Below are 26,400 nucleotides of genomic sequence, written 5' to 3' on the forward strand. Positions count from 1 at the left end.
TTTAGATTTAAAATAGATATTATAGAAATTGGTAGAGGAGTTAAAGGTGAGCATTCAAGATGTGAAGAATGATGTACTGAAAACTGATAGAGCTAATGAAAGATACTTTTTCCACAGATGAAATAGAAGCTGATCAATCTTACCGTTTCTCTGTGTGGTATTATGTTTGTAGACTCATAATAGATGTATTTTGTAAATAGAATTGGTATAATATATAAATTAAAGCAGGCAGCATACAAATATTATGCTCAAAATTCGTGTTCACACATTATCTAGAATAATTTGAAAGAAGTATGTGAAATATAAAAACGTGGAAAACATAGAAAAAAAGAATATAGCTGGGAAATAAACTGTTTAGCCTCATTTTGTATTTAACAAGCAGTTGAAATATAAACTTATTTACTGAAAATGTACTAGCCCAGAAGAATTTTATTACGCATATTCTTTACTATACTAACTTACCAAAGGCATTTTCATCTCTCAAATTCAAAATGTAGTTAGTATTTTTGAAAGCAACTCTGCTTAGGTTTATAACTGTTTTGTTAAATTTCTCATCAATAACAAAATTGGTCAGTTTATTCATCAATGTATATGGCGGAATGAGTTCATCTCCATCTTGACATTGATATTTTTTATTCAAGTATTGGTTAAAAGCACAACATTTATGTAAAGAAATGTTTCTAGTCCAATAATCTGCGGCTTCATCGTAATTTCCAGCCATTCTTTTCGATCTCAATTTATTTTCATTTTGTATTTCTTCGAGATTTACGTTAGATAACGATGACACATATGTATATGTAGATAAAGATATAACATAGAAACTCATGAATAATAATAAAAATATAATCTTAGATGTGCTTGAAGAACCCATTATCTAACTTTGACAATTTTAAGTCAAAACGTCAACAGTTTAAAACATTTCAAAGATCACTATTGCAAATTAAGATAATGTAGTAGAAGTATACAAGCAGAGCTAAAAGCGTATTTCAGTAATCGAGATTTTCACCTGTCTCTATTAAATTTTGATTTAAAATTGATTACAGTAAAACTTTCACTATTATAATACTTATATATGAATTTTAATTGGTATTATATTTTTAAATTTTGTGTCCACATTTTCTCCAACCGTTTCAATTGAGATACAATTGCTTAGCTTCTGATTAAAATAGTTCTTATTCACAAGTACTTGCAACAGATTGTGAAAATAAACTATTTTTTAGAAGATTTCAGAACAGAAATTTAAGAGTTTGGGATATATGAGATACTCTTGAAATCATAGACAGTTTATAAATATATACCTATCGATGTAAGAATTATTTCTCATTGATCCATTCCGTGTATGGGTACTCAACATTTTTATCTTCAACTAGCAAGTCTAAAACTATCATTTTGAGCGTCTTGAAGATTTTCAGCCGAACGTTATCTTATACGAAATATCTCGGTTTTTATAATGTCAAGTATACATTTATCACACAAGTAACGAAAATTACATCAATTTACTCAGTATAAATTATATTCTTCAAATAAATTCCTGTTCTTTAATAAATTCTTCAATATTAGAAAAAAAATATATAATACACAATAATAACGACAAAACAACTTCATCGAAATGCTTTCATACAAAAATGTATCTGCCGAAACCCGGGATCGAACCAGGGACCTTTAGATCTTCAGTCTAACGCTCTCCCAACTGAGCTATTTCGGCTTATGTAAGTTGTTAGGAGGTACACATAGTGATACCTTAGAATTTCACTATAATGACCCTATAATATTAGAATGACACTTAAATTCTAGCAATCTACCTTTTAATTATAATATCATTATTGAAATTGTAATGCTTAGACAAGCTACCTGTTACATAATAAAAATTTGTTTCTCTAACTACTTATGAAAAAAAAATATAAAATATATTTTAGACCTACTGAGTGAACGTAATTTGTATGATAACGCCAATTATATCAATACTAACTACAATCTATTTATGCAACTTTAACCAGACAATACACTTACATGGATCTACTCAACTAATGTCCTCAAAGGAGAATCATAAACAAAGTGCTACATATATTTCAAAATCGCTAGAGATTCATAATTATGTAACCACATATCACATCTCAATATAAACTTTAGGGTACTAGTTTGGTGTCGAATATACTGCTTTAAAATCTTATGGCTGTTTTCCTCACTCTTAGTGATGAACGATGAACGTTATTCTTCAATTGGAACTAAAGTTTAACTATTTCATGAAGAAAACGACCATTATAGGTGAACAAAAGAGAAGGTGGTTATCTTAACAAATTTCGACTCATTCCTTAAAAGTTAATACTTAAATTTACTAACCACCTCAAATCTGAAATGGGCATCAGTATACTTGTAGGTATACTTATTCGAATCGTAAAATTTTTGACGAAATGCGTAAATAGTGGTTTTTCAATTTTATTGCGTTAATCTTTAATCATTTTTTTGATAAATATATAGTGCAAATCTTATAATCTATATCCAAAAAAATTTTGCTGCCTGAAGTAATAATTAGAGTCTTTAGTTGTTTATCGAAGTTTAATCATAAAATTTAACCTAAAGTAAATTGAAATCAATTCACATTTTACACCTTAAAAGTAATGAAGTATAAAGATAATTTATAAGCATCGGTGGTTCAGTGGTAGAATGCTCGCCTGCCACGCGGGCGGCCCGGGTTCGATTCCCGGCCGATGCAGTTTTTTATATCCGTGATTTTTTGTTTTATAGTGTAATTTCTGTTTCAATTATTAAACGCCAAATCAAAAAATTCATAAATTTTTTTTTCGTTTTTGTTCTTATTATCATATTTTTGTTTAAGCTAGATATAACATTCAGCTATTTCGTCGACTTAATCAAAATCTTATGTGATTATATTTGTTTCCCAAAGAACCAAGTAAACGAGAAATTATGTTAACAGAAAAATTTCAAACTGGAATCAGTTTATATTCACCACTAACCAACTATTTGCAGATATAAAAAACGACTACGACGCTTTTCTTAATTTTTTAATCAATTTCATAATTATATTTCATACCAGCATTTTCATAAATACCACATTTTTTAGTTTAATATATCATTTTGTCTTGTCTTGTCTTTATTTGCGTTTGTGGGAAGGAAAATACAATCTCACAATTTTTCAGTTTCCACCAAAAAACCATTACCTACGTATCAAGATGAGCATAATAATTTGCAACAGGAAATTCTGCAAATAATTTTGATACTTGATAAAAATAATAAATACACATATGTATCGGTTAAAAAACTACAATAATATAAATACTACGAATATTGAATCTCATTATTTGATACTATCTTTTTAATTTCGTATGTTTGACACGAAGGCAATGCTTTGGATTCAATAAGAGTTTAAAGTGTTGCTTTGGAATTGACAATCATCATTGTTTAGTGCTATAAATTCCGTACCTACCTAATGTCATTTTAGAACAGGATAATATACATTGTCAAAAATTTGTGAATGTGGATAATGAATTTAAAAGTAGTAATTATCGTATAATTTATAAAAAAAATTTTTAATGTGAATCCATCGCACTTTATATTCAACTTAAATATTGTCGATTTATAAAATATTAAACATGATATAATAATCAAGACGATACAAAAGTATGTAATGATAATGAATAACTAAATTCCATGTGAGTATATCAGTCCATACTTTAACTAGTGTTAACTATTGTCCAATTTCTTCACTTCTTTGTGTTTGTTAAAAATGAATCAAGCGATCATAAATCATATATCACAATGGTATCAAATCAATTAATCATGTATCGTAGAAATAATTTATTTTTTTAATTTCCTTTAATCTTGACAGATATTTCGTGTTAACACCCCAGAAAATAAATGAACAAAGCCAAAAAACTATAAATTATGACAGGTGAGCTGGACAAGTGACAGGTCAAGAAACAATTGAAGGTATGGGCGAAAATGACAATGCGTTATAGTAAACTGAACACTACGGGTTTCGAAATAAGGCTACATCAACAACACATTAAAATTCAATATAACTTTTTTTATATCGAACACTGCTGAGTTTGAATAATCAAATCAAAAACGTAGGTATCAGTACAAATTGACAAAAAATCGAGATGGTTTTTTTAAATTGATGTAAAATGATCGAAACAAATTATCGATACCTATTTACCTATAATATTTATCTAACGATTTTCAAAACACATAATCTTTACAAACAAATCATGAATGAATCACAATTTGTAACAAACTCCATAAAAATCCAATAATCTCAGAGAAATTCACAAAATCGTTTTTTGAGATATCAAAATTAAGAACTTACAACCTTCTTAGATCCTCCGACACACAATATACAGGGTACTCCTATCTACCGCAAACTACAAATACTAGACTAAATCCTCATATATTTTTTTGAGTAGACGTTCAACGTGAAAAGGGTAATAAATACATCCAATACGTACCATATAGATCGGTAAATCATCAAATAATGAAACTATGCGGATAATTTATTTATCAAATAATAATAATGAACGCTAGAAAAAAATATTTTCTTTAAAACGGCGCATAATCGCCAGTTCAAACAAGTGCACGTTTTTAGTGAAGTTTATCTTATAGTTTTCGAATATGAACAAAAATCGCAAAAATGTTTTTAATTTTTTTGGAACAACCCACATAGGTTTCAAATATTATAACCGGGCATATGGACAATGGATTCACGATCTTCGACTCGTCAAATCATAGGGTACTAGTTAATAAAAAAAGTGTCTTCTGAACCACCATGATCATTAATATTTGAATATTGAAATCAATTCCCCCTTAAAAGATAATGGGGATTTACGCTCAATTTTTTTTCGTAGTGCCAACAGACTGGCCATAATTCTACAATGTCCAATAATTTGGTGTTCCGCCCCACTGTACGCTGGTGACGTGACAATAAAATTTTACAGTAAACAATTTATCACATACAATGTACTTACTAATTTTGAAGTTTCTTGGTACCAAGTTTTTGAAATAAGCTTAATAAACTAATTAAATAGTATCATTTTTGAAGAGTAATAGCTGCTATAGAGATAAAATAGATTGTATGGACCTAAAACCACGTTTAGTAGTTTGCGTTTGAATAGAGAGTTGCTGGACACCCTATATAATACTACATACGAAAAAACTTGTAATCTTTTTTAACTAGAATTTGTAACTTATGTATAAGTAAGAATTGATATATTTTATGATGTGCAAAGCAAATTCAATAATCATGATCGCAGCACAATTTTGAACAATAATTTTCGTGAAAAATCCTATAATTTCCAACGCAAGATAAAAAATGAACAGTTACTATTCATCTCAATAAATGAAAAAATATAATCAACCCATTAAATCGTACACAAAATTATCAGTAAACAACTTTAATGGCGAAAAAGCGAAAAACAATCGAATAATTATAATTAATATTCCTAAGCTAATAAAAGACTTAATTTTCCTAGATTTCCATAGCAATTTTACTTAGCCTGTTATACAGTATTAATCGTCGACTTAACAAATCAAATATTTGCAAGAGTTCTAAAACATATAGGTCTACCAACCATTCAATAAATTAATAATTCATAATTTTATTAATGATAACAGGAAAGTTTTGGGCCTTATTCAACCCAATAACAACGTATTGTACGTTAAATTTTACATTTTTTATACCACATAAAATATTTTCATATATTACAAAAGATTCCATGTATTATACATATTAGCAAGAAAAAGACGCTGTTCTTGCTAAAATGTTAATTGGCATATGTATTTCTATGTCATAAAAAACCTGATCACAAAATAAAAAAAATGAATAACGTAATTAAAGTAACTGAAAATATCAAGCGAATAACTTCTTTTCGAATATATAATGATTTTAATTTGAAATGTGTAATTCATATTTAGTTCAGTTAAAAACGAAAATAATAGTTACTTAATAAAAAATGTATTTTATTTTTAATCTTATAAATTCAAACAACAATGTTTCTTAATCGACAGCTAACAGTTTCAATACAATAGAATCTATAAGTATGAACCGGTTACAAAATGTTTAAGTATACTACTTTCATTTTTATATAGGTATCCTGCTGATTTTTCAAAGTAATTAATTTATGTTTCACTCACAGTTTAAATGCAATGTCATAAAACAATACAGTAGAACTAAAATAAATACACCTACAAATAATCCAGTACACGAGTATGAGAAACTAAAATAATCATAAAGAAGAACCTACAAGTTTTTATCAAAAACGTCTTTTTGTTATAGACCAGCGATCTGGACACGTTCCTGTGCAAGCAGGACTGGGAGCGACCGCTGGAAGAAGAGTTGGAAAAGCCCCGTCGAGATTCAGTACCACAGATCGATGACTTCTTTGAACCAAATCATCCAAACCACAATAACAATTCGAACAGCAACGCCAGACACCAGGCTATGAGCTACGTCTCTATGAGATCGCTGCCAGGTTAGTCTTCTCAAACAAATTTATAGCTTCATAACTCATACTTTTCTTGACATTTAGGTTGTCTCTTGAGTTATCTTCCCAGTACTCCCTTTCTTGTTGTTTCAATTCATGAAGTTGACCGTGTGAAGTTTCTTTCTCTCATTTTGACATTTCTGTTTCTGACAATTAGACAAATATTTATCTTCAGCAAGGAACCTCCAAAACGATTGTCTGAGTCTCTCCAATGTGTCAGACTGCTTGTCTACTGCAGTCATCTAAAAACGTTGTTCAGAACAACAACTAGAAATGGAAAAGTTGGGACGCCACGCCTTTTAGGGATGACTTCGATTTTTCACTTGAACCCAAACTTTTTTTATTTAGATGCGAATGATTTATGGAATGAGGGACATATCTCCTACATCAAGCAAGAAGTGGAATTTTTACTTTCCCAAATTTTTATGTTGTATCGTTGATGATTATTCTTGGAGATTATCCAAAATATTCATAATTTTTCGTAGTTCTATAGAGCTTGGAGGCTTACTTAATATATTGATATCATGTGCTTTTCACTATGTCGGTACAGGTTGTCAGCCGATGGAAGAAGTGTGTTATGAGAATCTATATGTTAAATTGTTGCCGACATACCGAGCAGAATTTATTCAGATGAGGCAATACTAGTACTGAAATGTCATTAAAAAAATGTTTAGTCCAATTTTAAACTATATGATGAAAATCCTGTATTTATATAACATAATTAGAACAAAATCATTTTAGGCTCAGAAGATGACGCATTTTTACGGCCTCCAGCACTCTGGGAAGATATCGCAAGTAGTATTCAAAACATCGACCCTGAAAACGCCAACATGTTGGGAGTTAGTCCAGGGCATGTAAAGTTGGAGGCAGTTGATGATTTGACTGTTAGTTGTGGAACAACAGCACCGAGTCCTTTATTGTCTCCTTTAGAAATTAAAACCGAAAAAGTAAGTTGATCATTTTGTATGATATGTTTCTGTGTGTAATCATCAATGAAGTTCGGAACGTGACATTTTATGGTACTTATTTATTTTCATAAAATTACCGATCGAATTAATATACGATATGTAAAGAAGTTGATGATTCAAACTAAATATTGTGGGATTGAGTCATTCAAATCTAAATCGCATCCAGAAAAACGCTCTTTTGGACTTATCAAATGATGAATAAATATTATAAAATGAAATCTATCTGTTTGTTCGTAATAAGATATACAATTGTTCATATGGAAAGTTCAGATATATGCTTTGTTATTTTTGAGAATTGGTTAAAATATGACAATAATTGCTTAGAAAAATTGAAGTCGCTTGTGAAGCTTTCATCGAAAACGTTGAGTAATATTTTTGATATATAACAAAAGAAGGTATGGTGACCCAATTACTTTTTATGGATCTACAACAAATTTTAAACATATCTTGAATATCTATTCTATCTTCTGAAAAAATGGGTAATGTATACTGTGGTTATTGAAAAGCTATTTAGATGGAGCATTATAAATACTTATTAATTTAAATCCACTAATTACTTAAACATTTCATCATGCACATGATTATAATCCTTCAAATGAATATCTTATCTCAAATAATTAATGTCCAAAAGTATAGTGAAACAACCAATTAAATAAAAATTTTATGGCAATTAGAATTCAAAATACCCTGATCCCCACCAAACTTTTTAGAACGATGGAATTAAATTATTATTATGATAACATATATGTTTTCGGCCCGGTTTTAATAAGTGAATTTAAATATTTTGGGCCAGAATCTTAGCGAAAATTGATTGATTGACAGTTGATATGATCATATTTCTCATATATTCTTCGCCCATAATTCTGACCAAAGAAATTATATTGCATTAAACAAAGAGTAGTATAATGCTCCCAAAAATTGTTTATCATTGTTCTGCTCTTCTTGTTCTGGCGAAAGTTACAATAATATACAATACGTTGAGTGGTGACGTTTTTTTCCTAAACTTAGTAGTACACTACCGGTCAAGTTTTTGCCAACCTTAACAAATTTCTCTCTCATTTTGCCAAACGAAGATCTGAAAGGTGTATTACAAACCAAAAATTAAAGTGTCCGTTATTGTTTATTTCATACCATCAAGTAACGGCTAATTTGTTCATTATGTGTTTATGATTGTAGTATAATCTAAGTTAGCCCTGCGGGACGCAAAAACGTGCTGTGTTTTATACTTTTTGGACTAAGACATCTTTTTGTGATGTTTGTATACATATATGTTTTATTTTTCTCAAAATGAGACTTGTAAGTTTAAAAATGGGTAAAACCAAGGAAATATCTATTGAACCTCGTGCATTAATCGCAAGTCATAGTCTAGGAAAAAGTAGCTGTATCATTGCCGCCCAATTGAAAATACCTCGATGTACCGTAGACTACAACTTAAAAAAAATATGCATACACCAGGAGATTTGGCGATTGAAGAAGTTCAGAAGGGCCTAGACAAACGGGCATAGAGATAGCAGCTCAGATCAATTAATCTATGGATCAGCTTTTGAGTATTTCTACAGTGAAAAAGGGATTGAGAGAAGCTGGCATTTTTTAAAGGGTGGCAGTGAAAAAACTTCTTAACCCCTTAATACGTCAAAATAATATTAAAAGGCTGCAACTGGCTGAAGAACATGAAAATTGGATACATGCAGAGTAGTAGAGAGTTTTATGGACTGATGAGGTTTTTGAGTCTAAGAGTGTTTCTGCGCAGGTCAAAGGAAGAACGGATATTAGATCCATGTGTAAAACTGTAAAACATGGCGGAGGCTCGGTGATGGTTTGGGGATATTTTAAAGGGTGGGCGATTGGCGACCTGGTAAAAATTTGATCGGCAGATAATTCATGTTTTAGCATAACAACGATACCAGGCATCATTCGAAGCTGTGCAAAGAGTATTGGAAAGAATTGGTAAGGAAGAATTTACTGAAAGTAATGATTTAGCTGTTACAGTTGCTCAACCTCAACCCAATTGTGCAGTGTCCTACTTCCACTTCAAATCTTTGAAATATCCTGAAAAACGATGGAGCGGCATACATGTTTTATTAAAAAATTATATGGAATTTTGCTCTCGTAGCAGCTATAATAATCATTATATAAAGTAGCTATTTATTGCTATTTATTTTCGATTGTTCATTTACTCAATTTGGAAAATTGGTACAAAATGAAACAAAAAATTCTAGACTCCTTAAGCAACTTGAAGAACAACGTGCCAATTATTGTCCACGAAGTCCAGAGAGTAATATTAAAAAAAAATTCTTTGAAATTCAATGAATGGAGAAAAAGTGGAGTATACTATCGCATTCCTCGAATTTGAGAAAATATCTAATTTAATCAGTGCGCTCGAAGTTCTCGATACTAAAAACCGTTAGAAAATACAGCTCACTGCTCATCTGAACAGTGCAATGTTTGACTTCGATAGAGAATAATTGATTATCGTAACCTGTTAGACGGTTTAAATAATAACCTTAGAAATATTTAGGTGGCACTATAAATGGTAACAGTGCGTGGTAACTTTTCCACGGTGAGTAATTTCATTGTTCCTCTAGTGGATAAAGTGGTATTCTATACAACTCATGAGAGATAATTATAAAGTGATTTTAGATAGAACATATTTATTGAGTTGTGAACTGTAAAATATCTAACTGATTGCGCATTTTTTGTCTTAAATGATTGGTTCTTATCTCATATATCAAATTAGAAGGTAATGGCGTAATAAATTGTTCACTTAAATGTATGCTATTATCTTATTATCCTGTAATGAATCATTACTAATAAACAGTATACCGTTGATTGAATCATTCTATAACCTATATACAGAATGAGGAAATTTAACAAGTTATTTGAAAAAAAGTGGAACTAGTTAAAGGTGTAGATAGTAGTATATTTTTAAGGCCATATACCTGCCGAAGGTCAAACATTTAATTTTGATTTTAAGTTGATAGATACCGATATCTGCCTAAGAAGCGTTTCAAAATATAATAAATTAAATGTACAAGAGTTTTCTCTTTTGGATATAACGTTTTTTACTAATAAAAGTTTTTTTACGATTTTCTGGAAAGATTTAACAAGAAAATTTCACTTTTGTCTTTTCTTAAAAGTCCAAGGAAAGAATTTTACTAGATCCTGTCTTGAATTCGAACAGTTTTGTTTTTGTGAAATGCTAATTAGAAAGTAGTTTCCGAGGCGAGTAGACCAAATACCAAATAGGTCACAATCATAAAATAGGTCACAGGCATTGCCCGAAGTGGTCATAACCTAATAAGTTTTTTGAAACGTTATAGTGTCCATTGTGAGAAACGTATGGTATTCTTTTGATCTATTCCTTTGGAAAAAAGTGGTAAACATTAGAAAGTGCTCAATTATCTATTCAAGTCAAGCTCCTGGCCAATATCTTGAGTTTTGAATTTTTGCACCAATTGAATTTTGTAACGGTACAGCCCCAAATATTTGTGTAAAATTCGAAATAATGATCATCTGGACACCTTGAATGCCGAAATTTTGGTTTATCCAGCGTTGAACCGGTCTCTTCAATCTTTTCGATCCATGTTACAATCAGTTGAGCGATTGACGTATCATTTAAGTGACAAACATTGTCAATAATGCAGAATTACAGTCGTCCAATTTCCGTTTTTGGGAGATACATAAGTACGTCCGCTCCCGAAAAACGCTCTATAGCATCTAAATTCTAAAGGTTGGACCATAGATGAACTACATTCTATAGATAGCCAATGACAAATAACAGTTTCCTTTCTGCTTTTGGTGGAATACTTGAAATTTTAAATTCAAATCTTTCGTTCGGTTATTTTTTGAAACAATTCAACGGAGTTGTATAAACCGAAATTGCATTGAAATATTTCGAAATATAACTGAACGAAGGTTTTTAATTATGAGGAGGATGGGGCTTCATAAATGAAATAATAAATACGACAGTTTTTTATAACATTCGAAAAAATAAAAATTAAACATGTAGATAAATACATGTATTTTGCTATACCTATATTAGAGTATCATACTCAAGGATCTAATGTGTTCCCCTTTTTTGCTCTGATACTGGGGATCATCTAATCTATTAATTTTCCTTTTCTTAGATAGTTCAGAATATGGGATGGCTCTAGCAGCCAGATGTCATATGCTCCCCGGTGTAGTGCTCTAGAGTTCCGAAGTGTGTCACACTTCGAGGGAATGTGGATAGAGGTTTTATTCTCTACGCTATAGAATCTGCAGGCTGCATTATCTGCTGAATCTATTGTCTTCAGGTGTCGATTGAGGCGACAGTACCCTAGTCAAATACATACATCATTAATTTAAAACTACCAATCTACCAGTTTTTTGTATTTTTTTGAGTGTTTATATGTTATTGTGAGCAAGAAATCAACATCTTTCAATCTTCCATCTACACCTTTCAAAACTATTAATTTGTTTTACATAATTGAATAAAATTATATTTATCATAATAATCAACAATTCAGTTTGCTTTTCAAACGTATTATTATTATCACAAAAAAGAAATTTATTATTGTTACTTGTTTTAACTCTTGATGATCCTTCTGGAAGGTCTTGTACTTCATCTACAACTTTGAAAGTTGAGGGCTAAGGCACATGTGCAGTTTTTGTAACACAATAAAAGAAAAATGCAGTATGATCCTCACACAACAGTTACATGTATGGAAATTTGAAGGCTTACATCAAACTTACCCTTCGTCCTATGATAAGGCTTAACGGAATACTTGCAAGTATGGCTACAAATATGATTAAAGATAGTTATATCAACTCTTATTATGAACATCTTGTAAGTACACCTATCACACCTACATTCAATTTTTTCTGGTGTTTGAATGTTTTGTTGAAGGGGTGGAAACCAAAAGTTATCGGTCTCCAACAACTGCGTAGTCTATAAAAAGAAAAAAAATACCTTACTAGGAAAATGTGGGGATGACACCGCATCCTTTACTAACGCCAAACCTTCGCCATCTTGTTTTAAACAAAAAAAGACGATATTTTTTGGACATATTTCCAAATATCCTGTTATTTTGCCCATAAAACCGACTCGGGTTAGACCAGTCCTCAACTGGGCATATATATATATATATATATATATATATATATATATATATATATATATATATATATATATATATATATATATATATATATATATATATATATATATATATATATATATATATTAGATAAATATTTATAACCTTACGTTTTAGTTGTCTGACCACAATTTGAGATTAACTTTTACACACACATTTCAGGTATCAAAATAACTGTATGTGAATAAAACGAGAACGCTTCTTTCTGACTGAGCACGTGTTACAATGAAATTAACAAGTTGTTGTTGGTATGCATCCGCACTAGATCATTAGCCCCTAGTACATATTACCTATCTTTAAACCTATAAACGTATTAGTTATGCTCGTAAACCAAGAGAGGACGCTACGGTTCATTTTCCCTTCCCGCATCAGCTAGTTTCTATATCCTGGCTTAGAATTTCGATTGACATACCTTCCGGACCCCTCCGAATAGCTGCGTTCACGCAGTAAGCAATACAAAAGTGAGACCCATTGTATTTGGGTTAAATTAAAGTTTTCTCCATCAATTATCATTACAAAGACTTCACAAAAATAAATCTCAATTTTGAAAATTGTAAAAACAGTTACCGTCCTTGCTCCTATATTATTTTCACATTTTTGGTTTCATTTTGGAACCAAACTTGTTAATAGATTCATCTTGTAGTAAATATTGTTATTATATGTGTAATGGGCTTTATTATGTTTTTACTAATCAGGATAATTACTTTTTCTGAAATTATGAATTACTCTTTTATTCCACCCACATTATTCCATTCAGAATATAAATGACTTTTTATTTTATTGCATGTTACAAAAATGTTAATATAGTTGAATGGATGTTGACCTAAACATATATAACTAAAAACCCTTCATTCTACCCAGTCTATTTGTGTGAATTAACCGACTGGCAAATCCATTATCTAAACAGGATTTAATTTTCTAATTGCAGGTTCTCCAACAACCCTGTCCGACGTTACATCTACTAGGCACCCCCACCAGCCCATACACGCAACCACAGCCGACAAGTCCCCAACACCATCCTTCCCACTATCACCCGCAACAACCGATGCACCACCCTCACAACAATAATAACCAATACAAATATAACAACGTCACTCAAGGGGCGCAGACAGGGCCGGCTCCAGGCAATGCGCTTTACCCTATGCCCTCACGGCTCATGTATGTTTCCCCGCTAACACCCCCAAATTCAGAACCTGGTTCGCCCGGGGGGGCGTTGCCGCGCAGGACGCCACCGCCCCCCTATCCCGCCCCAGGATGTCCTCAACAGACCCCGGCCGCCGCCGTACCGCGAATAAGTGGAGTGAAGTACAATAGGAGAAATAACCCAGAACTGGAAAAGAGGCGGATTCACCATTGTGATTTTATAGGTAAGAGTAGAAACAAAACAAATTTTTAATTGAATTTATAGGATGATTATCCGATTTTTTTTTATCGATAAACTACGAACTTTATTATTGGATACTAGATTTTTAAGACTGTCACTTTATGTACAGTTGGATCACAATCATCTTGTTAAGCACCTACGAGAGTCTAGTGACTAGACTAATCGCAAAGTTGATCAAAGTCAAGCGAATAAGATAGTGTTAGGACAAATTGCGCTTCGTGTAACCTTACTTCGCCTCAACTTTCAATCATTGTGGGCTTTTGCACCCGAAATTTAATTTTATTTCGAGTGTATGAAGCGCGGATTACTATATTACCCGACTCAATTCAGTTTGCATCTTTCTTTAAATGTGTATTTTGTTTAGAAATTTAAAGGTCTATTTTGGAAAGCAGATAAAAATCAAACAGTAATAGATATTCGTTGAAAATTTTCAAATTCTGCAGATCGTATTAAGGCATTAGCGAAAATGCACATCCAAATGACTGAGTTCCTCGCGAGGTTGCACGCGTGTGACCATGCGCTTCTAACTTCAATTTTAAAAAATTGAGTTAAAAATAAATCCAAATGTCAAATCGGTATGTAGAAGACAAAATATTAAAGACATTATATGATGATATTCAAAATTCCAACAATAGTATAAACAAATACACGACGCAATTTAACGTTTTTTATATTTCTTATTTCTATCGAAATCCAAATGATAAATTTCAAATTTGGGGAACCGGATACAGAGGACACAACATCTTCATTTACAATTAGATCCGTTAAAATGTAAATTCAAAAGAGCAAAGGAGTTTCCACCAAGATATGATGAACTTTGACCACTTTATCAAAGGCAATATAATAATAAATTTTATGGGTGAATACAATTGTAAAAGGAGAAATTGCAAAAATGTACAGGAATGTCCCGTTAATTAAACAATGAGAAGAGTGCCAATGAGTAGGGAGAGAGGGAGAGAGAGTAGGATAGTCTTCACGAATACCTCCTCGTATGAGCAAAAACACGTGACTGTGTATATGAATTGTAAAGTATCTTAGTGCCTTCAGATTTAAACAGTTAAACGGGGAGCGAAATGCTTTGTATATTTTTAAGCAAAACCTCATGAAATAAGTTATTCAACTCAGTTTTGTAATAATTATTACTGTTAGAGATGAAAAATTAACATATACTGATTAATATTTATGTTAATAAAATAGAAAACTAATTATTTTATCAAACATTCCTCGAATCTAAACTGGATATTATGAGAGGCTTAAGAATACCGAGAGATCTCGATTTTAACATTCCAACTTCACTGAAAAGCTTCATTCGCTTTTGCACCTGGCCTTGAAAATCTTATGATACGAAGACGAAATCGTTTTTCTAATCATAACTTGCTTAAGTTTTATATTGAATACTAAATAAGTTAATTTGACAGTATTTCTAATAAATATATTCGATACTCGCAGTTCAAAGTTTGCATTGCGTTTTTTTCTCAATAGACTTGTATCCGTTAAAAGTTGAAAAAATTCCGAAAAGTCAACATCGAGTAGGTACTATATAACTGCCTGGAATCGCGAAAATAGACAGAAAACATAAGAAGAAGTTTTTTGTAAGAAATTCACCATTTCCCTGAACAACTACCTAAATAAAAGAATAGCTACTCGACTAACCGACGTCTGACCCAAGTTGCTTTCTTTTGGAAGTTCCAATTTACCTTTCATTTATAACTGACATACACCTACGTCTCTCTAGTCGAGCTACGCTGCTCCTAGAGGTTAGGCACGCGCGAAATAACGGCTAAGTAATTTTACACTCTAATTTTAGGGCGGCTTTTGCACCATTGTAACGTTATCGCATTATTAATATATGAATATTAAGTAGTTAATAGAACTTTGGTTATTATGTTACCTCTTCATCGTCCTTGATTTTAATACTTAAGTTCATATAGAGACCGAAAATTCAAGGCTCGTACCTATTCATTTGGTCGTCATCTTTTATATAAAATCTTTTATTGTCGCATCAATGCAGCTTCAATTCCTACAGCTTGGCCTCCATTCACATTGAAATTCATAGATTTTGTGCACCTTATACAATAGAAGAAGTAACTAAGTACACAGGGACAAATTACCGATATTTCTATTTCTTAAAATTTTTCAATCAATTAAACTAATTGTTTCCTTTACCCCTATTCTTTTATATTAAATTTTGAATCTACGTTTTTTACTACATAACTGTAATGTATACTAAGCATAACTATACCAACAATAAGTATCTATCGTATCTATTTAATCAAAATTGAATGCATATTATCTCAGAAGGTACGTTGAACTTCACGAATGCCAAAATAGCAGTATTCCAATTCGATATTTCGGATAATCTGTTTTCCATAAAATAAGGCGTGTCCAGACTTGACAAAAACGTTTCCGCTAGTTAAGGTTAAACTCTATACATTCGATACATACATGATTACTCCTATATAGTTTGTGGGTCCAATCGGTACTTTAATGACTGCAGTTGCAATAGAGCATTTTTTAATTGTTTTGTAGTTTTATACAATAATCATGGCTCTTTCCCTATTGTAATTTCTATTCATTGTAAAATTAAATCGAACCGGATAAACCTCATTATGTATATAAAAAAATCGATAATGTAACGTGGGAATCAATATAATATTAACTCAATTTATACTATATTCTTTTATTGAATTTAAACGGCAAATTGGTACATTGTTAACTCCATTGAAAACTACGCAATAACAATTTTTAACAACCTTCGACTTATTTTGTCGTTAATAGAAAACTTTATCTACTCGAATTAGAGCAATCGATTTTTAAATTGAATTGAAAGATATTGTTCACCTAATGGCATCATTTCTAAAAAAAGACGCAAAAGTGAAAACTCTATGCTTTTGTTCAATTTCCAACCTGATTTATTAATAAGAGTAATATACTTGTTTTGTAGGTTTATATGTTGTACACCTCATGGCAAAAATAAAATTACAGCCTCTCACCTACTCGTCCCAGAAGTTTCAGTAAAAATTGATTGTGAATAAAGAAAAAATAAAGATATTACTTTTCTGTATGTAAATATATGGTTTAGGAAAAGTTGATTCCACGATGTTCCTCTTCCCATGCAACTTCTCGGTCACATCAAGTATTTGCTACAGATTTTGCTTCATTCCATGAACAACCGAAGAGCGATAAATTTGAGAAGCGCTACAGCTGATAGTTATCTCTATAGAAGTACCGTAGGATATGTACCCTTTTCTGGCGCTTGGCTTTTTGATTAATATAAGTTTTTTTTTTATTCTTAAAACAATATATACAAATTACTGCTGTGATAAAAACGTAAAAAAGCAATATAAAAGGCGCCGCATCCACCAAACTTTAGACTTCTCTATCATAACTGAACAGGACCGTCTTCATGGTCCATGTCGTGGAGGAGTTCATAACATTACCCTTTCTTTAGAAGAAAGTTCCTCTTGGAACTTATGTATAGCAGAGAACCATCTCCATTATTGCTGATTACGAGATGTATAGCTGCAAATTAATATATGAGCACTAGTATCCTGGAATATCACCTCTTCACGTTGGCTTCCAGCACATGGTCCCGGAGACTTTGAAGCGTTTTCCACACAACGCGGTAGGGGAATCGATCTTGAAATTTGTTTGTAACTACCAGATAGACGACATACCGCGAATTGTGTTTGATCTTCAGAGTCTTGACAGGGGCTGGGATTTGCTCTTCAAGTTTTTCTAATTGACCAAACTTCTTTCCAAACTCGGTTGCCTCGTGCGTTGTTGATACGGTCAAAGATGTTGCAGGCAATCGAATAATTTTCCGACAGATTGAACAAATCTCGTTGACGTTGACGCTATATCCTAGTTTGCCGATACCTCAGTGTGCACCTATGAAAAGGGCATTTCTAGCAAATGGTTCACTCCTTCCTCATGGTTTCCTTCGAATGGCGCTAGTCGATTTTTATGGACTACTTTTGGTTTTCCATTGGGGATTTTGCTTATGCGATAGATGACATCATCGATCCTTTTCTTATTTAAGTATGGTCCCTCCCACGATTTCAGGAGGAAATCCCTTCCTCCCTAGAACCGCCGTTTGTGGCTTCCGCGTCGTATCGTTTTTTCATTCTGTCCTTGGCAACTTGAGAATTTAAGCGAAACAACTCGTGTATGTCGTTCATTCTCCTCAACTTAATCGCATAATCTTCTCCCGCTAGGTCTTCGCCAGGCTGACACTCAAATTATAGTGACAAGGAAGCCTCATTTCACATTCAAACAGAATGTTCGCAAGTGTTTCACCATTAATAGTAGAGCGATGAGCCATTGCAAATAGGAATATATACTGATCCTAATCTCTCTGGTGACTGGAAACTACTTTGGAAAGATATTTGCCAATGGTCCTGTTCATTCTCTAGACCATTCCATGTGATTGTGGATTTAATGCGGTCGTCCTGCTCTTCTCTATTCTCATTTTTAAAAGGCTTTCTTACAGGACAAGCAGATCCTACTGATCCCAATATGTTCCAGCTTTCCTGCGACTGAGGTTCCTCATTTGCGGGAGTCCTGAGATACTCACACGAACTCCGTACATGCCCTAGATTTCCACAATTCGAATATCCAATCTTCTTTTGCTTCTTGTCAACCGTACCTTTTATTAAGTTGACAATCTGGTCAAGTTTTTTCTCGTCACCTTCTTCATGTATAGTCCTGACCTTGTTACATGAAGCCATCGTGGCTGCTTCATATTCAAAGGCAGCAGTCAGAGCATCTAATTAAGTTTTCGTTAATTGAAGCTTTCTCTGCATATCGTGATCGCGCAGGCGCCTGGATTCCCAAACTTCCGTAATGTTCTCTGGTACTGATGCATGAGCGAATCGGACAAGTCGGGCAATGTCTACTCCTACTCTTGAAGAGATTTGTCTCGCCTTCGTTTCTTCAACTGCGATTGGTACAGGTGTTCTAGATGTTCGTGACCATATCGCATGTCCAACCACTTCTTTAGCTGTTCGAAATCAATAGTTTCTGGAATATATCTAAGGCCTCTCCTCTCAGTGCAATGGTTTAGTACACTACTTTTTCTTTATCGGTACAATTATCCACTCTAGCGGCTGTTTCAAATTGTTTAACTTAGTTGGTCCAAGACGTCTCAACGTCAAAAGTTGGGGCCTTGATTCGGGTAAAATTGCCAATGTCTTCTGTTTGAGTTGTCTTTTTAGATTATATGATTTTGTATGCTCCGTCTTCTTTTCTTCTGTTGGAATGTTTGTTCTTGAATTTGCAATGTTTTTCTCCAATTCCTTGATTTCTCATCTATCTTATTTTCGACGTCAGCTGCAATGTCAGTTTTCAATGATAACATATCCGCAGGAATATCGATTTTCATAGTTGAAATCTTCCCGTCCATATTGTCAAAAATTGACGAGATGAAGGTTGAAGGCTCGTCTTTGAATAGTTTCTGGATCAAATCCGTCACTACCAGAGCCACTTTGAATCTTTCTAACTACCAATTCACTCTTTCAACCCAACGTTTCCAACTCGCGATTCTCCAATTCTGCTTTTAACTCTGCCAATTTAAAATCACCTTAGCCACCTTGACGTCACTAATTATTTAAACAATCTGACACAAATGTAATGTTTTTCTTATCTTTTTAACCTATCTCTATTGGTACGGTGAGGTGAATTTATACACACTGTCTCTTACTTACTCAATTTATTTACACACTTACACTAGACTTACTAACTAATATAATTTATTTAAATTCAGCAGAAAATTTTACTACTTTGATTCGTTCACTATCACATTCAATTATATACTGACTTGTCGCTGCTGAACAAGCACGAATTTTTATGAGAAAGAAATTTCTCAAATAATTCTGGTAACTAAATAAATAAAAAGGCCTTCCTAGAAATGGATTCTTAAAAACATTATGAACAAATCGACGTTGTCATAAGAACGTTTAAAAAAACAATATCAAAGACGCCGCATTCGCCAAACTTTGGACTCTTCATCATAACCGAACATGACCGGCTTCACGGTATATGTCGTGAACGAGTCCGTAACATTATTTTATTTCACGTTTCTGTCTCACAGCTTCAACATGCTACAAACAGTTCTAACAATATGATATCCAACATAATATATGTGTCCTTGCAGTTGTAGTATTTTATAACTATATGAAATATTAACGGTGCCATAAACATTATTAATGCAAATTTAACTGAGAATACTGAAATCTTGAGAGAGATTATTTATATTCCCGTATTCCTTTTTTACCTCGCTGATTTCTGCCTTAATATAATAATATGGTTCTCATAGATTTGATCGTATTGATAAATGTTTTGAACATGAGCAAAAAGTTAAGTTACCTGTCCAAAATAAACATTTCTCGTTTGTCAAGATTTATGGGTAAATCAATAGTACAGTAAATATCTTTAAACTAAATACTTTAAATCTTGCGCGGAATTATAATAATGGTTATTTGTTATTTTAATTTATTAAGCATTAGAAATATACTAATAAATATGACTAATAATGAGGTTATGAAGGTAACATCACAGCTGCGGTATTATAACTATCCCAGAGAAAATGTCAATTGCTTAACAAATTTCTAGTTACTAAACGTAGGTGTGATTCTTAATGTACTTTGCAAAATGTATTGAGGTTAGGTTGAGAATTAGAATATTATAATTATTCATTTCGTTAGATCAAATAACAACCAGAGTCACAATATGAAGTTTTTTTAATTTATTAGCAGAAATAAGTACATTTACTTATAGCATTTGCACTTTTGCACATTTTGCATATTAATTGATTTTTCTATTCAAACTATTTCACTCCTGTAGAAAAATAGTACCAAATTGTTAGTTATAAATCACGAAACCTTTTAATAATATGAATTGAACAAAAAAGAGAAACGATTTATGAAAAGAAAAAAAAACAGGTCGCACTAGCTGAAAGTCATATTGACACCTACTATTATTTTTAGTCTCACAGTAATAATACCTATGTGAAAACCGATCTTCATAGTGTTTAACAAATAATCTTTAGGGATGGTACCTATGTGACTACATGACCTAATTGGACCCTAAACGCCGCCAGTGAACCATAGAAATTATTACTTACATTCGCCATCAACCCACAGAACAATAATAAAACATTGGAAGGTGCAATTTGTAAAAGAAACAAATGAATGCAAATTCGTGTCATTTGTATGCAGAAGAATTCAAAACACATATTTTACAATAACTGAACCCATATTTAACGAAATGCATGTAAGAGTATATCCTAGCCTGACCCCGAGAATTTGCACATTCTTATCCTTTCTCTTAAAATAGCAGTAAATATTTCAATTCCTTCGCTAAACTTTATTGGAATGAATCGTCCGTCTTCTGAAAATGGATATTAGAAACAGAAAGCCGATCAAAGAAAATATGATAAAATACTTTTTTATATAAATCAGACATATTTAGTTATTATCATAGCATATAAACATTAGTTATCGAAATAATAAGTAGAATTATATATTTAATAAATGTTCTATACTTTATCCCGATGTAAAATATTTCTTATGGTGAAAAACGGGGTGACGCGGAAGATATCTCTCTTCATGATGCTCTTCTTGATTCTCAAATTTTGGAGAATGCCCCAGTTTATTAGTCAGAATCGAACAATCCAGAAAAACATCAGCATATGAATCTCGACGGCTGAAAAGTCCAATTTGTAAATTAACAGTGGACATAACTTGTTGTTTTTAGTGAAGCGTGTAAATAAATGATTGGTAAGAACATATAATGTGTGTTTAAATTTATCTTACCCTTCAGGTCAAGTATAAAATAGGAAAATATTAAAATATTTATTACAAACTACCTATCATTCCATACTCGATCTTGACCTTGTTTTAATTTAAAGAAAATTTTGAGTTAGTAAAAGTAGGATAATGTAGTTTAGTTATAATATAAATTCATTGGAATTATTAATGGCTACTTTTCTCAATCAAATATCATATTTTTCACGTATATGCGAACCATATCAAGGTTATAGCTTAGAAATATGAAAATAAAAGTAATTACTTAATAATGATCAAATTCTTTTCATATGGCTCGGGAGATATTTGATTATGTTAAGACTTCCAGTGGTTTACTTACTGGTACTATGCTATATTTATTAATTAGAAACATGATATACCAAGATCCTCTATTGTTCAGAAAAAATAATAGGACTCAATGTTCTTAATCCTTGTGTGATTACACATCAGAGCTAAAAATGAGTGAGTTGAGATGTGTAGATGGGCAGAACCATAAAACAAAATTTTAAAGTGATAAAAAAGTTAAAGGAACTTGATACGCCCGGTTAGCGATTTTTTAATTCAAAGTTAAGCTTAACATATTGCTTGCCAAAGATTTTTATTTTGTAAATATACAAAATATATTAATGAATTTTAAACAGTTCTAGCTTTTTTTGAGAAATTTAACGCACATTATTATTTACGTAGATTGTTCAAAAGTTCTGTATTTAATCAACTCCAGTGTATTATAACCAACAAAGATGATTAGAGTATTAATACATTAAGGCTCCTTAGATTTATAACTTTTTTCTACATTTTTTTATTGAACACATAAAATTCATATGTGATAATCTTGCTCCCACAACTTCCTGTGCTCCATTAAAACTTCAATACAAAAATTGATCTAAACACATTTTGATTTATTGTTATGTATTTTCATTATATTCATAATTACTTTAGATGGAAATTGGATCTGTTAATTTTTGGTTTCAGGTTGTACGAAAGTGTATACAAAAAGCTCACATCTGAAAGCGCATCAAAGAATACATACAGGTAATTTGTTTTATAGTTATACATATTTAAAAATGCTTTATTTGTTAGTTTTAACATTTAACTGAAGTTAAAACTATGTAAAAGACTTTTGCCATCATTAGTTTTATGAAAAAAACTGGGAAGAAAATATGAATTTTTCAATTGAAAAATATCTTCAAATTATTCAATCAAAAATCAATTATCCTGATTTGATACAATTTATCCCAATCTAGAAAGCGAATGAAGTGTTTGACAGTGCATTTAAGAATTTCATGGTATTTATAAAATCATAATATAAATGGAAAATTCCTTAAATTGTGAACAAAAATAGGAATTGTGTCCATTTTTGGAGAAAATTACATTCTCTCACTCTAAAGTGCACTGTCAAATATTTCATGTTACTGTAGAATAAATATGGAATTATAAATAAATTATTACCAACGTTAAATTCCCAAATACTTGTAATTGCATCTTTGAACAGCAAATAACTTTTCTGTGTTATAACTAAGCAAAAACCTTTACTCTTAAGTAGAATTAATATTTGAAATTTTATCAATATTACTTCTATCGAAAAGAAGGGACGAATATTCTAGTTCATTATTATCACACTTCATAATTACCAGAGGACTCTATATTCACCGCAAATTTTAGGTGATCTGGAATCTAGAGAGTCATCATAGATGACACACGTTTTTTTCTTACAGTTTTGGTAAATATCTTTCGATACAGCCACAAATGTTTGCTACTAACTCCACATCTCCCAACAAATTCTTTATTAACCCATAATTTTTTTAAATTTGGTATAGTACTGAGACGGTAAACGCAGAACACATAGATCGTGTTCTGATTTTCTTGAAATAAAAGTATATAAATAAAAGTTTGGTGTTGTACAGGGATTACTTCGTAAATGTACATTGTACACAATTTTGCTTTCTTTGGCTGATTATAATAATATGGTGCTCTTCAACTCTAGCGAGTAGTAAAAACAAAATATTTCAAAGCATTAGAATCAAACGACGCACTAAATAAACTTTTTTTGAGCCGAATTTTTTGTTGATGATAAATTCTCATTATTTCATGAAACTTGACAGAATACATTGCATTGATGTCATCTTGTTAACCGAAACTACTTCTGTATATTCAATCCAAAAAGGTTGAAAGGGAACCTCTAGGAATGTTTCCATATTATCATTAACATGTAATTTTTAATAAATAGTAAATTGAAAAAGGAGATATGTGAAATAAGACGCTATGCCATTAGGTTGTCACCAATCGGAACATTATTAACAAAGTTACATGCTGATACCCCCATGAAAATATCCTTGGAGGTTCACTAAAAGCCCTCAAATGTTGCCTATTATAATTCTTTCTTGAGATATCCTACATATTTCTTTGGTAGTGTATTATTATTGTTAGTAAAAAAGCATGGACTCAAATATTTCTTACAAATTTGACTTTCTAACAGGTAGTTTCAGTCTCGCTGAAGACTTTAACAGTAAGTGGCCATTCTATCGTATTTGATATTGATAGTTTCAATCTCATGATACAAAAGCAAATGAGAACAAATATTTATCATAGGATATACCTTTATTGTTTTTCAAAATATTCTCTATTGAGATCAATACACTTTAGTATGAGTTTGAAACAAGCATTTTTTCCATTCCGGTTGAGGTACATCTAAAACATGTGATTTGAACAAATAACCAGTTTTCAGGTGTAGAAAAGTGTTTACTTCGCAATTTTTTTTTATCTACGAGAATAAGAAGAAATTATTGGGTGCCAAACAAGGACTATATGATGGATGACCCATCAATTCGATGTTTTGACTGTTCAAAAACGTTTTTGTTTGAACTGATGCGTAAGAGCTCGTATTATTTAGTTGAGAATGATTTGGCTTCTGAGATTGGTTCCCCTGATTTTTTTGGAACACTTCTGGCAAACAAATGCTACTGTACGTTTACGTTGCTATAATGGAACGGTGGCGTTATTCCATAAAAACAGACGACCTTTCGTTTTTTTCAGCATTTCTTTGCATCAATCGATACGACCTTTTTTTAAGCGAGTTTCAAATTGAGCGGTATCCAACGCGAACAAATCTTTTTGACAGTCAAATGTTCATGCAATACTGAATATATGTTAGTGTTACTGATCCCGAAGTATGCCTCAATCTCACGGTGTGTCACATGACGATCTTGCAATATCAGTTTACACATAGCATCAATATTTTCTGGCAAAAATCGTAGCGAGTTCATCAGCACACTACTGTTGGTTTAATCCAAGTCAAAATTCATAGAAAATAATCACGATTTAGTTCCATTTTCTGACCAAGATGAATGTTTCAAGTATCTGTAAAAAAATTCAATAACACATTTATGACAACACTTTCCAAGTGCGTTAATCATTAAAAATGTCAAACTTTATGATCACAATGTCAGATTTAACAAATTCACATCAGTTTTGCCATTTCTCAAAACGTAAGTAATAACCCTCGTATATTTATTGTATATTACGCACTTAACACTGCTAAAGTTGGAGGGCATTAATAGAAACAATGTCCAAGTAAATTTTTCCTTTGATGCTCTGGACCAATTGAATGTAAGTTTGCTTGAGAGTTTGTTCTTTAATATACATATTATTTCAATTAAGTTTATTTAATTTTCAGGTGAAAAACCTTATCAATGCCAGTGGCCCGAATGCGAGTGGCGGTTTGCACGATCCGATGAATTAACGCGCCATTACCGCAAACATACAGGCGCTAAACCATTTAAGTGTGGTGTATGCGAACGCTCTTTTGCTCGTAGCGACCATTTAGCGTTGCACATGAAGCGTCATCTACCGAAAACGGCCAAATGAATAACTTTGCCATCCCATTAAGAGTTTTTATGTTTTATTTATATGTCACTTTACACGAGCACATTCCTTTATTTATGATTCGATTATAATTCTAGAGATTCTAAAATTCATTCGAGGACATCCTAGAAATAGATCAGATTGTATTGTCATAAGCGAAAGTATTTGTACTGACATTTATAATTTAAATTATTTGAAATTCGTTTAAGTTGTTTTCGAAACGTGAGTTTCGATTCACGTTAATAAGAAAGGGTACTTTGAGCAATTATTTCATCCTCCTCGTATACATTTCTCTTATTATACCTTAAAATATTTGAATACTAGTAAGCTTAGTTGTGAAATAAAAAGGAGCAATATGATAAGCTCATGTAGATTACAAACGTTATTATATATATATATATATATATATATATATATATATATATATATATATATATATATATATATATTGATATGAATATTGTTTTTGGTAGCTATTCAATTGAAATTGAAATCCGTCCGATTGAAATGTTAGTTGAGGTTCTTACGAATGATACTCCTTCTGACATTAGGAAACATTATTGATAAAACCAAGATTTTATAAATATTCCACAGATAGCAATAAGATTTTGTAAAATGTATTGATATTGGGACTGCTCTAGGGGTTTAATGAAACCGAAAACGATCGGATCTCATTGAGACCACTTTGAAACAAGGAAAGTCCCGGGTCCCAGTTCTTCCAACTTAAATTCATATTATACAACTTAG

At 31.8% G+C, this 26,400-nt stretch overlaps 1 protein-coding gene and 2 non-coding genes across 4 annotated transcripts in view; 2 read left to right on the forward strand and 1 right to left on the reverse strand.

Annotated features, from left to right (window-relative positions):
* LOC130452935 (Krueppel-like factor 5) overlaps positions 1 to 26,000 on the forward strand; it is a 101,943-nt gene extending 75,943 nt beyond the window's left edge. For both annotated transcript variants that reach the window (XM_056792474.1, XM_056792475.1), the window contains 5 exons: positions 6,290 to 6,485; positions 7,239 to 7,444; positions 13,532 to 13,970; positions 22,765 to 22,824; positions 25,466 to 26,000. In XM_056792474.1, coding sequence (XP_056648452.1) covers positions 6,290 to 6,485; positions 7,239 to 7,444; positions 13,532 to 13,970; positions 22,765 to 22,824; positions 25,466 to 25,656 — 1,092 coding nt within the window. In that variant the 3' untranslated portion in view covers positions 25,657 to 26,000. The remainder of the gene's footprint in view (positions 1 to 6,289; positions 6,486 to 7,238; positions 7,445 to 13,531; positions 13,971 to 22,764; positions 22,825 to 25,465) is intronic.
* Trnaf-gaa (transfer RNA phenylalanine (anticodon GAA)) lies at positions 1,633 to 1,705 on the reverse strand. The gene has a single exon. It is a non-coding gene; the product is annotated as a tRNA-Phe (tRNA).
* On the forward strand, positions 2,643 to 2,713 carry Trnag-gcc (transfer RNA glycine (anticodon GCC)). The gene has a single exon. It is a non-coding gene; the product is annotated as a tRNA-Gly (tRNA).
* Positions 26,001 to 26,400: the final 400 nt, after the last annotated feature.

This window comes from Diorhabda sublineata, chromosome 2 (genome assembly GCF_026230105.1).
Source record: "Diorhabda sublineata isolate icDioSubl1.1 chromosome 2, icDioSubl1.1, whole genome shotgun sequence".
Classification (NCBI taxonomy): domain Eukaryota; kingdom Metazoa; phylum Arthropoda; class Insecta; order Coleoptera; family Chrysomelidae; genus Diorhabda; species Diorhabda sublineata.